Source organism: Euwallacea similis, chromosome 36 (assembly GCF_039881205.1).
Source record: "Euwallacea similis isolate ESF13 chromosome 36, ESF131.1, whole genome shotgun sequence".
NCBI lineage: Eukaryota > Metazoa > Arthropoda > Insecta > Coleoptera > Curculionidae > Euwallacea > Euwallacea similis.
The window spans coordinates 1,576,647-1,591,905 of NC_089644.1; the positions used below are offsets into that span (position 1 = coordinate 1,576,647).

Here is a 15,259-nt window from a genome sequence, read left to right on the forward strand (position 1 = left end):
TTGAATTTAAAAAAATCACCCATTTTTCCCTACCGTTGACGTAAGCAACATTTAAAAAAACGGCAAAAGATATTATTTTTTGTTCTATTCAATGCTCTTTTTGAATTTTTTTTACTAATAAATTATAAAAAAGTTAACTGGAAGAGGGAGAGGGGTGTAGAATTTAGAACCGCACGGCATACATACATATTGTGAGTAACAACCTTACTTTAACAATAATAAATATCACACATCATCCACCTTACAATGAAGTCGAGGCACATTTCATTAGTCTTTCTTTCATAATTACCTAATGACCATTAGAGTAAAAAGATAATACCATTGATTAACGAATTAATATTAAACAATTATTGTACATTGCATTAATAATGTTAAAGCTGTGGCGTTTCATACCTTATCGAATAACTATAAGGAAGACATTTAATCAATCTAAGGATCTTCCTATTTATTGACACATATTTCTTTCAGTGTAACTGATGCTACATTAATCCTATACTAACTACGATTTTTCTCAAATCGTCTCAAAAATTTGTGTAGTTCTTTATGACCCTGTTGCAGAGCTATATCGCTAGCTGTAAACCCGTCCTGGTTCTTGAGATTAGCTGAGGCTCCAGCGGCGAGAAGTTGCTTGCATACTGACTGGTTCCCAGAGAAAGCAGCAGCATGCAGGGCACTTTCACCATTCTACAAAAAAATCGAGCATTCAAGTAGAAATGAAAAAAGGTTGTTGGGCATCCGGAGACCCATGTTTCTACTTATTTTTTTAAGGCTTTAATCAGGCTTATGTGTATACAAACTACAGGGTGGTCCACATAAGATGACCCACTATCTTATCTCAAAAACCGTATAGTTTAGAATAAAAAATGTATTCAGTTTTTCATAAATTTTCATCTTTTAACATTTTTGAAGTTACAAGGTGATCCAAAAAACCGTGCCGTGACAAAGATACATTTTTTTAAATAGAATACCCTATATTTTGTTATGGATACTAATTTTGTTTGTAATTATAAAAATTCTTTGTTTATAATTATAATTTTTTTTTGCAATTTTTGAATTAATTCAATTTAAAGTAAAGATCGAAGGAAAAATAAACTTTTTAAAATGATAAATATATTAACATAGTATTAATTGAATCGTTTGAAATCCTGTTCAGTTAAAAAAGGTTCGTCTTTTCTGAAATACCAATGGTGGAAATCGATATATTTACATCCTTGTATGCAGCCACCCTAATCGATTATTGGTGTATGGTACTCAAAGTACTTTATCTACTATACAAGATTTAGACGGTGCAAAATCAAAAACTCTGTACTTACTGCTAAAACACCCAAAGAAGGGTGATACTTTAGTAATTCTACGATGGTGCTTGAGTGACCCTTATGCGAAGCCTTAAACAGGGCGGTGGCTCCGTCCTAAAATGCCAAGAGAAATTTTACTTCCAAAGTGATCGAATATAGTTAGTGTCAATATATACATGTCTTGAAGAATCCACGAAAGCACCAGATTTCAGTAAAGTTGACACAATATAGTCATGACCCATTTGAGCTGCTATCCATAAAGGGGTGGCACCGTCGATCCTTCTGACATCGGGTTCTGCACCATGGGACAGGAGAAACAACACTATATTGTAATAACCATTTTGAGAAGCTATGAAAAGGGGCGTGGCTCTGTCCTATATGATAACATTGAGAACATGACGACCTACCTGATCATATTAATATCATTTACATTATACCTTCATCTGCGCGTTGACGTTAGCTCCTCTGTTAATGAGCTCTTTTACTACATCCATATGACCACATTGGCAGGCGATGAAGAGTGGGCGACCTCCGTCCTATCATAATAAGGAATAGTCATTTTCACGCCAAAAGAACTAATTTGTAATTTAAACCGGTAAATAGAACTTAAATTGATACAAAGACTTAAAGTACTGGAAACAAGTAAATTTGACCAACGTGGCCCTTTAAGGGCCCACAAATCAAAATGTGGATTTTGTCAACACAATAAAAAAATAACTAAAGATGCCTGCCTTTGTGCATTTGTTAGAGAAATAATAACTATTTCTTAAAATCTTCGGATATAGACTTTGACTCACAACTTTTTTACTTCCAGGCACATACAGTGGCGACAATAGAATTAAGAACGATATATAAAAAAATAGAAAATATAATTCTTTGTAAGTAAACTTTAGAAAATTACGACAATTTTTTTATCATTTTTTATCTGATCAGATTCTCTCTGGGCAAGAGCATGCTTTCGAAAAAACTTTAGAAAAAGCGCAAGTTTTTCTCGAAATCAGTGAAACTCCAAAAATATATAAATGCTGGTATTTTTACTTTAAAAACGCTGGAGCATTTTTATTATGAAGATGACTACCAGTTAAATTAATTCTCAGCGGTTATATCATAAAATTACTTCAACTCAATCCGTGCATTTAAAATCAAATATATCTTTACTTAACACGGAGCTTATTGTATTCATTTATACGCAATAAACCTCCCTGCGTGTCTGGCGTATAAATTCATGTGTAGGTAAAATGTGTTAATAACCATGTCGCAATGTAGTCATTATATACAATTTCATTTCCTTGGTAATGTGAAATTATCCCATGACACTGAACGCTCCACATAAACTTTGTTGGTGAAGTAGTTAAGTCCGGCTTACGTAAGAATGCTTTTTATTATAAGGTAAACGTTCGTGTGAAACTATACAGGGTGTCCTGTTGACAATTTATCCCACATTTAATTTCTTTATTTTTGACATTAGGAAAAAGGTTTAAACGGGGACACCGCTTCATTTTAGCAGATGAGCTTAAAAATGGCTTGTTGCCCTCCCCACACGTGACATAAACGTCATTATTTTAAACGGAACCCCCCGATTTTTTTTGCATTTTTGGTTTCCTCGTTCTAAGGCCAGTTTATGTAAGGCGTCTTATCTTCAAAATTTACAGTTTTCGAATTATTTTGGAAACTTTGAAAATTTTGACAACTACAAGGTCCCACGGAAATCGGTGTAGTTCCCTAACCGCCGTGAATTTTGGAATCGGCCTTTTAAGACTAAGAGAGGACCTACTAAGCTACGTTTTAACATATTTGAATTTCAGAAAGAGTCTTCCACGACCCTCGTAATACGCCTCCGAATTTGCATGTTTTCAAACGTCAATAACTTGTTTATTTTAAATGGAATGTCCCGATTTTCTCGACGGCATCGTGTTAAAAATTCAAAAATTTCGGCGTAGAATGACCGGGAAATCTTCCGCGAGGCATCCTAATACCTCTTTTTAGTTGTTTATTAAATTCAAAGTAAATTCGGAGCGAATACTGTTTCTCTTTCTGTAAGAATAAACGATATTGCGAGGCATTTTGGCAAATACAAACATTAACTTGTACAAAAAATGTGTTATCCCGTGCGTTTTAAAAAATTCCGCTCAAGTAGGCTTTGGAATTGTTTGAGATCGAGCCCGTATGTCTTTGATATGATCTACGTAATCTCGAACATAAACAAATAAACTTAACCTCACTAAAAATATGACTCTATTTACTTTAATTTTTTGCCGGATTTTATTAAAACCACTCTTCTTCAAGGATCCACGGACTTGTCTCTTGGTTAATTAAAATTTTCCAAGTTCTAAAAATTATTTTTACAGTCAGACAAAAAGCCTTTATGGTTGAATCTTATTTTCGAAATGGACAGTCCATAAACCGAGAATGGGTCTTTGAAATTCAACCCTGTCTTCAAGAGTTTCGTGAAAAGTTTCCCTACCTTGCAACGCTGGAATCGCAATTTCGCCACGCTTTGCGTTATGTTGTGAAATTGTTTCGTGAAACTGGCAGTGTTCAAACGAAATCGGGAAATGCGAGACCAACTAAACGAATCTTAGAACCTGTAGAAAACTTGAGGCGAATAGTAGATGACAATCCCAGCAAATCTTTAGGAACACTTTCTCAACAAGTGGATGTATCGCCTAGTACTTGTCGCTTAACTCTTAAAAAAATCTGTAAATGGGATAAGTAAATAAATATTAATTAGATTTGTTTATGTTTCATTTTTTCTTGCCCGCTAGTAAAGATTAAAATTAAAAGTGCGGTTAGGTGTATTTATTTTTGTTCGAGATTATGCAGAACATATCAAAGACATACGGGCTCGAGGTCAAATAATTCTAAAGCCTACTGAGCGGATTTTTTTTTATCGGTGAGTTTTCAAATGATCGTCGTTTTTCTTTTTTCTTATCAAATATCAAAATTTGGTGACGTCATCCATGACGTCATCACCAACATTTAGACTTGACCCACAAAAGGGGGCAATATTCGGAAACTTAAAAACGGTTGGGTTTAGGGATGGGATTAGATTAATAAAAGTTGTGGATTTTTGAATTCTGAATACGATGCCATCGGGAAAATTGGGGCATTCCGTTTAAAATAAACAAGTTATTGACGTTTAGAGTCATGTAAATTCGAAGGCGTATTTTGAGGGTGTGGAAGAGTTTTTCTCAAATTAAAATACGTCAAAACGTAAATTGCTAAGTGCTTTTTTAACCCTAAAATGTCGATTCCGAAATTTGCAGCGGCAAGGGAACAACTCCGATTTCCGTGGGACCTTGCAGCAGTCGAAATTTTCAAATTTCCCGGAATAACTCGAAAATGGTAAGTTTTAATGATACATCTTACATAATAATTAAAATTTAACAAGAAATCCAAAAACGCCAAAAAAGTGAGGAGTTCTACTTAAAATAATGACGTTTATGTCCCGTGTGAGGGAGGGCAACGAGGCCATTTTTTAAGTTCTACTCCTAAAACGAAAGGGGGTCCCCGTTTCAACCTTCGTTCTAACGTCAAAAATAAAGAAATTGTTAGTGAGACACCCTGTACAGTCTTATCGCATGTCGTCGCAGTGAACTTACCAGACTGGGACTGTCAATTGGAGCCCCATTGTCCAGCAGAAAGTTAACAATATTCAAGAACCCTCCTTGTGCTGCAAAGAACAAAGCGGTTGTTCCAGTCTACAGAACAAAAAGTTATAAACAAATTCAACATCTGCTTAAAGAATATACTAACACTTCTTTTGCATTTTGGATCGGCTCCCTGGTCAATCAGTTCGCTCACACAATTAAAGTGACCGTTCGCCGCTGCCAATATTAACGGTGTAGTGCCTTCCTATGAAAGTAAATATGATTATGTTAATTGCTCTAATTATTCGTGAAATGAAAGTGTACTACTAACTTTATCTTTGCAGTCGACGTAAACACGGCCGCTGTCCAATAACTTAACAATCAAAGGAAGATTTCCATTGAGAGCTGCTAAGTGTAGTTGAATATCGTATGGTGATTCTTTCTAGGGAAGTAAAGAAATGTCCATCAATTTGTAACTATATTAGTCTTTATTGTTATTATTTTGGTATTTATGTTAATTTTATTAATGGATTTAGAAAGCTATAGTCATTGGTTATCTCTCTTACTATTTAAAATGGACGTGCCATAAATATAGATGAAAGTTGCCACAATTATAATAACAATAATATTCAATTGGACTGAAAGCAAAAAATTCCGCTTAATATAGATCATGACTGAATTAGGTTTTCAAGGCAGGTATACCTACGATTAAAACTTTCGATCATCATTGTTCGTTACTGGAGTTTATACTGGGTGTTTTAGAATTGTACGACACTATTTGAAGTACGTATTTTCCGGTATAACATAAAGAAAAACATTCTTATAAGCAGTTGCCCGATTTCGATCGACAGCGGAGTTACAGGGTGTTAAAAGTTAAGAAAAAATTAGGTTTTTATATTATTGTACTTGATCTATTGCAAATAAAGCTTTCAAACGTTATACGCGTATTAGGTAATAAGAGAGTAGATTGCATCCAACTACCATACAGAATAGTGCATTATCTGAGGTCTTGGCCCATAAAATTCTTCAGAGAAAGTTGCTAGTACGCCACTGGCGAATTTCAATATTTTTCTTAAAGTCTTCAATTCATCACTTAAATTTTATGTCCCTTAATTTTTGGTCCATATCTGTTTAGATTCTTTATAAATGAATTAATTTATAAATTCAATCAAATCTACGGACCCCAGGGTTTTCGGATTTTTGTTCAGAATTACGAAATTCCATGATTCTTTGATCCTTTTTACGCAATTTTTTAAAAACTGAACGGATTTCACAATTACTTGATCATACGGTGGAACATACAGTTACTTGATCTTTTACGTTAGATAAATTACATATTCGTGTGACCGAATACTACGAAATCCGTTAAATTTTTTAAAAATTCTGTAAAAAGAATCAGTTTAATGGAATTTCGAAAAAATTCAAAAACCCTAGACTTCGTAGATTTTATTGAATTTATGAATTATATAATTTGTGAGGAAACTGAATAGAAATTGATTAAAATTTAAGAGAGATAAAATTTAGGTAATAATGGAAGAACTTAGCACCATATTAAAATTCGCCAGTGGCGTACGAACAAATTTTTCTAAAGTCTTTTATGCGCAACATCTCAGAAAATACACTGCCTTGTATAGTAATCGGAGACAATCTGCACTCGTATTAAGCACCACCTATTGCCTAATACGCATATAAAATTTGAAAACTCTATTTCTAGTAGATCAAGCACAATAAAATAAAAACCTAATTTTTTTCTGAACTTTTAACATCCTGTAATTCCGCCATCGATCGAGATCGGACGTATGTTTATGTGAACTTTTTCTTTATTTTCTACTAGAGAACAACCACTACCAGAAAACACACAAACATACCTGAAATAGTGCCATGAAACACCCTGTATAGTACAAATGTGCAAAAACTGTGAGGGAAATAATATAACAATACTTAAGTACAGTCAGACAGACCAGAAAAAAAATCAACTTTATCAACCATAACTGCTCAACCACCTCTAATGGTACTGCGGTCTCTCAAAACCAGCTCGGAACCATACATTTTTAAGTTAATATCGACGAGCTTTGTTCCTGTTGATGGGAACTAAGCGATGAAGCATGAAGCTGATTTCTTATACTGTTCTTCGTCGGAAAAGCAATAAATCTTCATTACCGGTAACAGGGACATTACACATAAATAAATTTTAATTCTACAAGGTGCAAAATAAGCCTGGGATGTTATTAATATCTCAAGAACTATCTAACGTAATTTAATGAAATCTGGGGCTTTGCGATGAATAAATATGCCGATCTAACTTGATGACAAAAAGTCGTTTAAATTTTAATGCGAAAAAGGGCGTAAACGTGCGTTAACTGAATGAAATAACCAAACTAACCTGAATTAACCTGTTCTTATTTATTGATATTAGTAGTATTCATTGGCTTCGTTCAGCGTACGTGACAGTTTTACAAGGCGTCTTTGAATATAGTGCCATAAATTCAATTACATATTGTAGGTCTCGAAATGTGACGAAAACTTCATACAAAAAAGTATGTCCTTGTGTGGTTAAAAGATGTTGATGATCGCGAATGTTGTAAGGAACTCTTTTATTTTAATCTTGACAACTACTTAAATAAACTAATTTGACAAAAAGTAACTATTCACAAAATACTCTAAAAAATAATAATAATTGGTGGTTTGCCAGACCTACCTATGACAACAACCAGATTATAATACACCTATAATGAACTAATTATTAATAACGTAAAACAGGTACTAACAATTAGCACCTGAACTAAATTACGTGCACCACAAGTATATCGAAAGGCGCTTCGTTTTTAACATACAGGATATGAAAGTTGGTTCCTGAGGATGTTGTTTTTATTAATATTTTCGAAACGTTTCGAGATAAATTAATAACATTTTGTAGTTTATTATACATTTTTGAGCTCTTTCTGAACCTCTATAAAGAAATTGTCATATTTACATATTTCCAGGCGCGGGTAATACAGGGGGACAAAGCTTTAAAAGTATTTAAATTTTTTCTATTTAACTTCATGGAGAATTTTATACGAAAAATATTAAATTTGTAGGTTTTTACATGAAATCGAAATATCTAACAGTTTTGGAGAATATTAAAATTTAACAAATCGGTGGATACTATGTTTTATTAAATCGCAATCAGATTTAAACTTTTTTTAATTCATTTTCTTTAACAATAATTATAATTAAACATTGTTTTTGTGACGACGAAAAACTACTAGACTTTATTAATAAATGCTGTCATGTACGGAAAGGTCAATTTTTGTTTTTTCATTTCAATGCCAACTGGGTTTTAAATTTAATGTTTATTTAATGAAACATAGTATCCACCGATTTGTTAAATCTTAATTTTCTCCAAAATTGTTAGAGATTTCGATTTTATGTAAAAACCTTAAAATTTAAGATTTTTCCAATAAAATCGATTATAAAGCTAAATACAAAAAAGTTTGGGTAGTTTTTAAGCACTACCCCCTGTATTTTCCGCCCCTGTAAAAATGTGGCAATTTTTTTTATATAGATTAAGAAAGAACACAAAAATTTATAATAAAGTACAAAATTTTATTCATTTATCTCGAAACGTTTAGAAAATGTTAATAAAAAAAAACTTTCTAAGGAACCAAATTTCATACCCTGTATATTGAAAACGAAGCGTTTTTCCATATATATTTATATAAAGTTTTCGTTATATTTTGGATTCTGGAATAGGTGGTTGAATTTATGACACTCTGTTCAGAGACACCTTGTACAACTCTCATACAACTACCGCACTGTTTGGTTGTGTACCTGAACAATCAAATGCCATCGAAAGCCAACCCTCAAATCATCATATTAAAATAGAATCAGCAAAGCTAAAATATCACCAAAAAACAACGTGAAACACTTGGAAGCAATAATGGACAAAAAAAAAACAGAAATTCATTAAATAGTTTGAATTTTCAAATCAGAAATTATTAAACGAACAACACATTTTCGATCACTGACGTATAAAATGATCAGTGTAAAAATGCACCAAAAATGTACAGGTTCGTATGCAGATCATTCTTAGACTACGGACACATACGGAGGACAAATTCAACGGAATAAACTAACAACAAAGCAAATTGAACTAAGATTGATTACAAAGATTACTATACGAACGCACACGCCTGACAAGAACAACTGGGAACATTAAAATGAAATATTCAGATAGAATGGAAAGAATATGGCCACAACTGGACCATTCTGAACTCTCTTTGCCTTACGAGGCAAACAACGCAATCTTGCTTTTCCCTTCAAACACTCTATTAGAATTATGCGTTATTTGTGTTTTTCAAACCTAATTTCCAAGGATATAGTATGGAGCTTACCTTGGAATATAATAGTTGTATTCATACACGTTTTTCATAATATCTAACGTATTCATTTATCAGATTTCGCATGTGAGGGATATTTCATGTTTCTTACGCAAGATGTTTAATATTTAACTAACACTTAGCATGTATGTAGATTCTAATCTCCCAATTTTGCTGCTTGTAGCAGATGTGAAAACAGTGGGCAGAAATGCGAAAAAAGTATAAAAACATCTACTGCTATGTGGAATAAATTTTAAAAAATGTATATGTATTTAGGGTTAGCCTCGTAACCCCTTTACTAAAAAATGTTTGACTTCTCACTATCGTAGCCCAATGGTAATTAGTTCCAGGCCAGAACGGATCATTTTGAATTTAAGTAAAATGTGGTCAAAGTGGCGGCGCTTCCGGTTGTACCGGAAGTAGTGACCAACTTCGTTATTTTAAATGGAACGCAGCAATTTTTTGTAATTTTCGGATTTTTCATTAAATTTTAAGGCCAGTTTACGTAAAATGCCTTATGTCTAAAATTTACCGTCTTCGAGTTATACCGGAAAATTTCAAAATTTTGACAGCTGCGGAAATCAGCATTGTGCGCGAATCGCTGCGAATTTTGCAATCGGTGTTCTGGGGCTTAAAGAAGACCTAAAAAGCTAAGTTTTAATGTATTTCAATCTGACAAAGAGGCTTTCACAACCCCTGACACATTCCTTCGAAGTTGCATAACTTCAAATTTCAATAACTTGCTTATTTCAAATGGGACGCCTTGTACCTTAAAGTATTTTCGAGGCCAGAATTGAATTCTGTATCAAATATCATTAAGGTTCCCTGAACCGATTCTGGACAAGGAAGGAGTCGTGAAAGACTTTTAGTCAAATGGGAATACCTCAAAATGTATCTTATTAGATCCTTTTTGAGCCCCAAAATACTAATTCCAAAATTCGCAGCGGCTCGCGCACAATGCTAACTTCCGCAGCTGTCAAAATTTCCAAATTTTCCGTTATAACTCCGAAAATTTTAGACATAAGACTAGATATACACGGATATTCACGTCATGCTACACAGAAGATTGTGGCTAAAGTATTTAATATTTCGAATTTTTCTTTTTTGCAATGTGTAGAGCTTATATAAAGGTACATTCTAAAATTATTTTACTTTTATGCAGGGGGTTGTAAATAAGTGAAAAATATCAAAGTTATGTTTTTTTAAATGGAACACTCAATATATTAGTACCGTTTTAGATTCGTTGAAATAAATAAATGTAAATTTGATTAAGGTTTATCTACCCTAAACCTTAAAGATTTTGAAATAATTGAGATTTTGTAAAAAATGTAGTGCAAATTTAAAAACCTCGCTTTAAAGGAAGTTTAGACTGGAATAAGCCGAAATTCACATCAAGCCTCAGACATGAGGCATATTTCATGCCATAGTCATGAAAATTTAAATATCTTATACAGTGTGCCCAAAAAATAAATTGAAAAATGTATTTACTTTGAAGGGTATTAACTTGCTTAATTTAAATGGAACACCCTATATTTTATTACTCTATCAAATTGAAACATTACCGATCGAAAACTATTATACTTTCCTATACTTAAATGTACAAGTTTTCCTTGAAAATTAAGATTTTTAAAGAAAGTAGAAAATCCTATTATTTTTTGTATCAGTTGCCACGGTGACATCGAAAATGTCAATATAAAGAGTCATATTTATGCATTCTTTTTTCGAAGATTTGATTAAATATGAAAATTATCTTGTAAGTTACGCAAATAATATTGAAAATATCATAAATAAAGAATTATCCGAAAAAAGAATGCATAAATATGACTTTATATTGACATTTTCGATGTCACCGTGGCAACTGATACAAAAAATAATAGGATTTTCTACTTTCTTTAAAAATCTTAATTTTCAAGGAAAACTTGTACATTTAAGTATAGGAAAGTATAATAGTTTTCGATCGGTAATGTTTCAATTTGATGGAGTAATAAAATATAGGGTGTTCCATTTAAATTAAGCAAGTTAATACCCTTCAAAGTAAATACATTTTTCAATTTATTTTTTGGACACACTGTATAAGATATTTAAATTTTCATGACTATGGCATGAAATATGCCTCATGTCTGAGGCTTGATGTGAATTTCGGCTTATTCCAGTCTAAACTTCCTTTAAAGCGAGGTTTTTAAATTTGCACTACATTTTTTACAAAATCTCAATTATTTCAAAATCTTTAAGGTTTAGGGTAGGTAAACCTTAATCAAATTTACATTTATTTATTTCAACGAATCTAAAACGGTACTAATATATTGAGTGTTCCATTTAAAGAAACATAACTTTGATATTTTTCACTTATTTACAACCCCCTGTATGAAAGTAAAATAATTTTAGAATGTACCTCTATATGAGTTCTATACATCGCAAAAAAGAAAAATTCGAAATATTAAATACTTTAGCCGCAATATTCCGTGTAGCATGACGTGAATAACCCTGTATATATAAACTGGTTTAAAATTCAACAAGAAATTCGAAAATGACAAAAAACTAGGGGGTTTCATTCAAAGTAACGAAGTTGGTTACTACTTCCGGTACAACCGGAAACGCCGCCATTTCGAACATATTTTATTTAGATTCAAAATGATCCGTTCTGGCCTGAAACCAAATATCATCGAGTTACGACAGGTAGAAATCAAAAATTTTCTAATGAACGGGCCGCGAAGCTGACTCCGCATAAGAAAGTTGCGCGTAACGCGTCTTATTATGGGTAATTATTTATTGGTAAGAATATCTACTTAATTGATTCGTTCTAAGAGATTTACGAGAGGTGATGCTGCAGACGCGCCGCTGTTAAGATTTACCAAACGAGTGCTTGAAAGTGGTTGTGCCCCGAACGGAACAACCTGCTTTTGCAATTTGAGGGTTCGAGACGTAAATTTGCTTAAATCATAAAAATTCAGACAGCAAGATGATCTTCGTATTTATAGCGGCCGTCGGTTAAAAATACGCGGTTACATGAGTTTTGGCAATCTTTCCGAAAAGCGTCCGCGGATGCCAGGAAAAAATCAATTTCCTAAGCGGACGATGAAAAGCTCGATTTGAGGATCGACGTACGATGAACTGGCTCTGTGACCCATGACTAACTCGAAATATGATTTATCATCGACTCTATTTAAAAGCCTTTATTAACGTTCGCCTTACCTTCATAGACATATCCTGGAACACTAATTGATAAGAGGAAAAAAAGCAACGGGCATGAGAGCGATCTCACTGAACATAAAACTTATTCCCAGCTAAATGGTAATAAGTACACATTCGGACAAAGATTGTCAAGAATGTTCAAACCGGTACACAAACTCGGCAGAGGTTTGAGATGTAACAAATAGAATGGGCAAGAACGAAACTGTATATTAATGATTAACCTTTAACAAACACCGCGAAATTCCTTAAAGCGGCTCAATATCGAGTTCCGATTTGCTTCGCGACTGGCGCGTTTCTGTTGTGCATGGTAAATTTCAGCTCGTTCAACATGCGCATATCGATTTTGCTTTCATTATTCAACAGCTGAATTCAGCATCAGCTCAATTTGAACCTTAACAAAAAAGACTAAAAAAAAATAAATAAGGAACTTTAATGTGTAATCGTTAATTTAATTTATTCTAAACGTTGTGTTTTTGTTAGTTGTGGACCGTTAAAGGATACACGCAAAGCGGAGAAACTGGAAGTGATAATTTGCAATAAATTAAACGTGGCCATTCCACCAATCATTTTCCCGCTTTTCGACATTTTCGGTGTCAAACGGCGAAAAAAGCTCAAAGATAAGTCTTAGAGTACTTATTATTACCCAAGTGCTATAAAGGCAATTTTTTTTTCGTTCATATATTAGAAGAAAAACTAGCCATCCTTGAGGCAACTATACACCTATAAAAGTATTTTTGGTTTTTCAATTATATTAGAAAATCCGAAAATTTCGAATTTATTTTTGATTATCGTCTGCTGGACTAGGATCTTCTTTAACACCTCTAAATCGAAAATATTATTCGCCAGAACGTCCTAGCATACAGAGGGTTTCATTGAAAACTTTGTGTCCGGCTTATTTTGAACTACGATCAAAATGTTAGAAATTACCGCGACATGTCGATTTTAAATTCGAGGGGACACGTTTTTGCGTTAAATACAGACTCACCAAAACCACCCTCTTCGTGGCAATGCTTGCAACTTTAGAATCTCAAATGGCACTCTATGTTGAGTTACACCTCGTTTGAAAGGATATTTAATTCTGATTATCAGCATGTAATTTTTTTTGAATTTTAGATCCCCTGTTAAATAATGAACCAATTTAATCCACAAATATTAAAGTAGGAACAGACTGGGCAAATTACAATGAGGTTTGAGGTGGCAATGTATAGAACCTTCTTACTTTCAATTTATCAATTTTGTATCCACGACCACCCATTTTTTTAACCATGTTTCATTTTTTACCTTGAGCTTTTGGAAAACTACATTTTTCAATGATTGTTGGAATTATAGAAAATGATGACACTATCTTAAAGGGCAATGTATAGTTTCAGCAAGATGGTATCCATTTTATAGTTCCAGTTCGTTAATTTCTAAAACAAAAATTTTTTAAATCAATGGATAGATTGCCGCGGATCTATTGAGTCGCCATCCAGATCACCTGATCTGACACCCATCGATATTTTTTAGTGAGAACATTTAAAGTAGAAAATTTTGCCACTCAGCCGCAATCTCTGGAAGAACATCATATCAATGAAGAATGTCACCTAATTGCCCCAAAAATTCTTGACAGTGTCCGTTAAAATGCTGAACAACGTTTTTATTATTGTATGGAAGTGGAAGGTGGACATTTTGAATAATTAACTTAATTATTAATACATATTGAACTTTCATAGGAAAATGGGTATTTAATAAAATATGGCACTAATTGTTGATACAAACTGGAGCGTTGACTTTAAGTTTAATTGCAAGGGAAGTGACTATTCAAAGACTGCCTCACGAACCTTTTCTATATGGTGTAAGTACTTCCCATTTCACATTTTTGTTTATTATATTTAATCATCGATAGTCTTAATGAATCTAAACGTTTACTCTAAAATGAAACCTAATATTATTTATTCCTTTTGGGATTTAGACTGGCGGGATACATAAATCTAATAATGCAAAATTGTCTTTTATTTCTAAATATAAGATAAATGTTTTTTCAGCAACAGGTGATCTAAAATTGAAAAAAAATTAAATGCTGATGATCAGAATTAAAAACCCTTTCAAATAAGTTAACAATCGACTCTGAAATATGTTTTTCTCGAAAACAAAATGGACGTATCACTGCAATTTCTAATATTTTGATCGTAGTTTAAAATAAACCGGGTGCAAAGTTTTCAATGGTATGCAGGGTGACCCATAATTAGGTGCCAGCCCTGAAACAACGTAATCTACGTGCAAAAACAATGTCAAATCAGTAAATAAACATATCCTGAAGCGCCCCCTAACGGAGACACAGCCCTTTGAAGGGGACCCCATGGCGATTGCTTTTGCTTAGTAACTCCTAAACTATAATACTTAACATAAATGTATGAAATTGGAAAGTCCCGTACAGCAGCAATTGCGTTAACATTGCAAAAACCATAAATTAAGTGGATATCAGTTAGTTCATTGTTTGTAAAACGTTCCACAATTCACACTAAATTAAATTTCGACGACTAAAGATCACTTAACTGATTACTAAAAATGTCAAACTGTCAGATATCAAACAGTTAGCTTTTGTTTCAAAGCCTACTTCAGTATTTTATTAAAAATATCAAGAAATGTATGCAGAACATTAAATTACATTTTTCTCAAAAACGGTGATAATTAGAGATATTATTCAAAAGTACTTTTTTTAAGTAAAGAACTCTAGGTTTACATATTTTTAGCAAACAAATATATATAAAATTCGCATACACAAAAAATATGGTGGTTTTATAATCCAAGCCTTCTCAATGACATGTCTATGATTTAGATT

At 33.0% G+C, this 15,259-nt stretch overlaps 1 protein-coding gene across 1 annotated transcript; it reads right to left on the reverse strand.

The window, feature by feature from the left end:
- Window positions 1-289: 289 nt before the first annotated feature.
- LOC136418662 (ankyrin repeat domain-containing protein 29) lies at window positions 290-12,752 on the reverse strand. Its single transcript, XM_066404785.1, has 8 exons — window positions 12,439-12,752; window positions 5,217-5,327; window positions 5,052-5,150; window positions 4,898-4,996; window positions 1,733-1,831; window positions 1,472-1,669; window positions 1,314-1,409; window positions 290-684 (listed from the first exon to the last, which is right to left on the reverse strand). Exons 1-8 carry the CDS (start codon window positions 12,448-12,450, stop codon window positions 496-498), a joined length of 903 nt encoding a protein of 300 aa, XP_066260882.1. The 5' UTR covers window positions 12,451-12,752; the 3' UTR covers window positions 290-495.
- Between the last annotated feature and the right edge of the window lie 2,507 nt (window positions 12,753-15,259).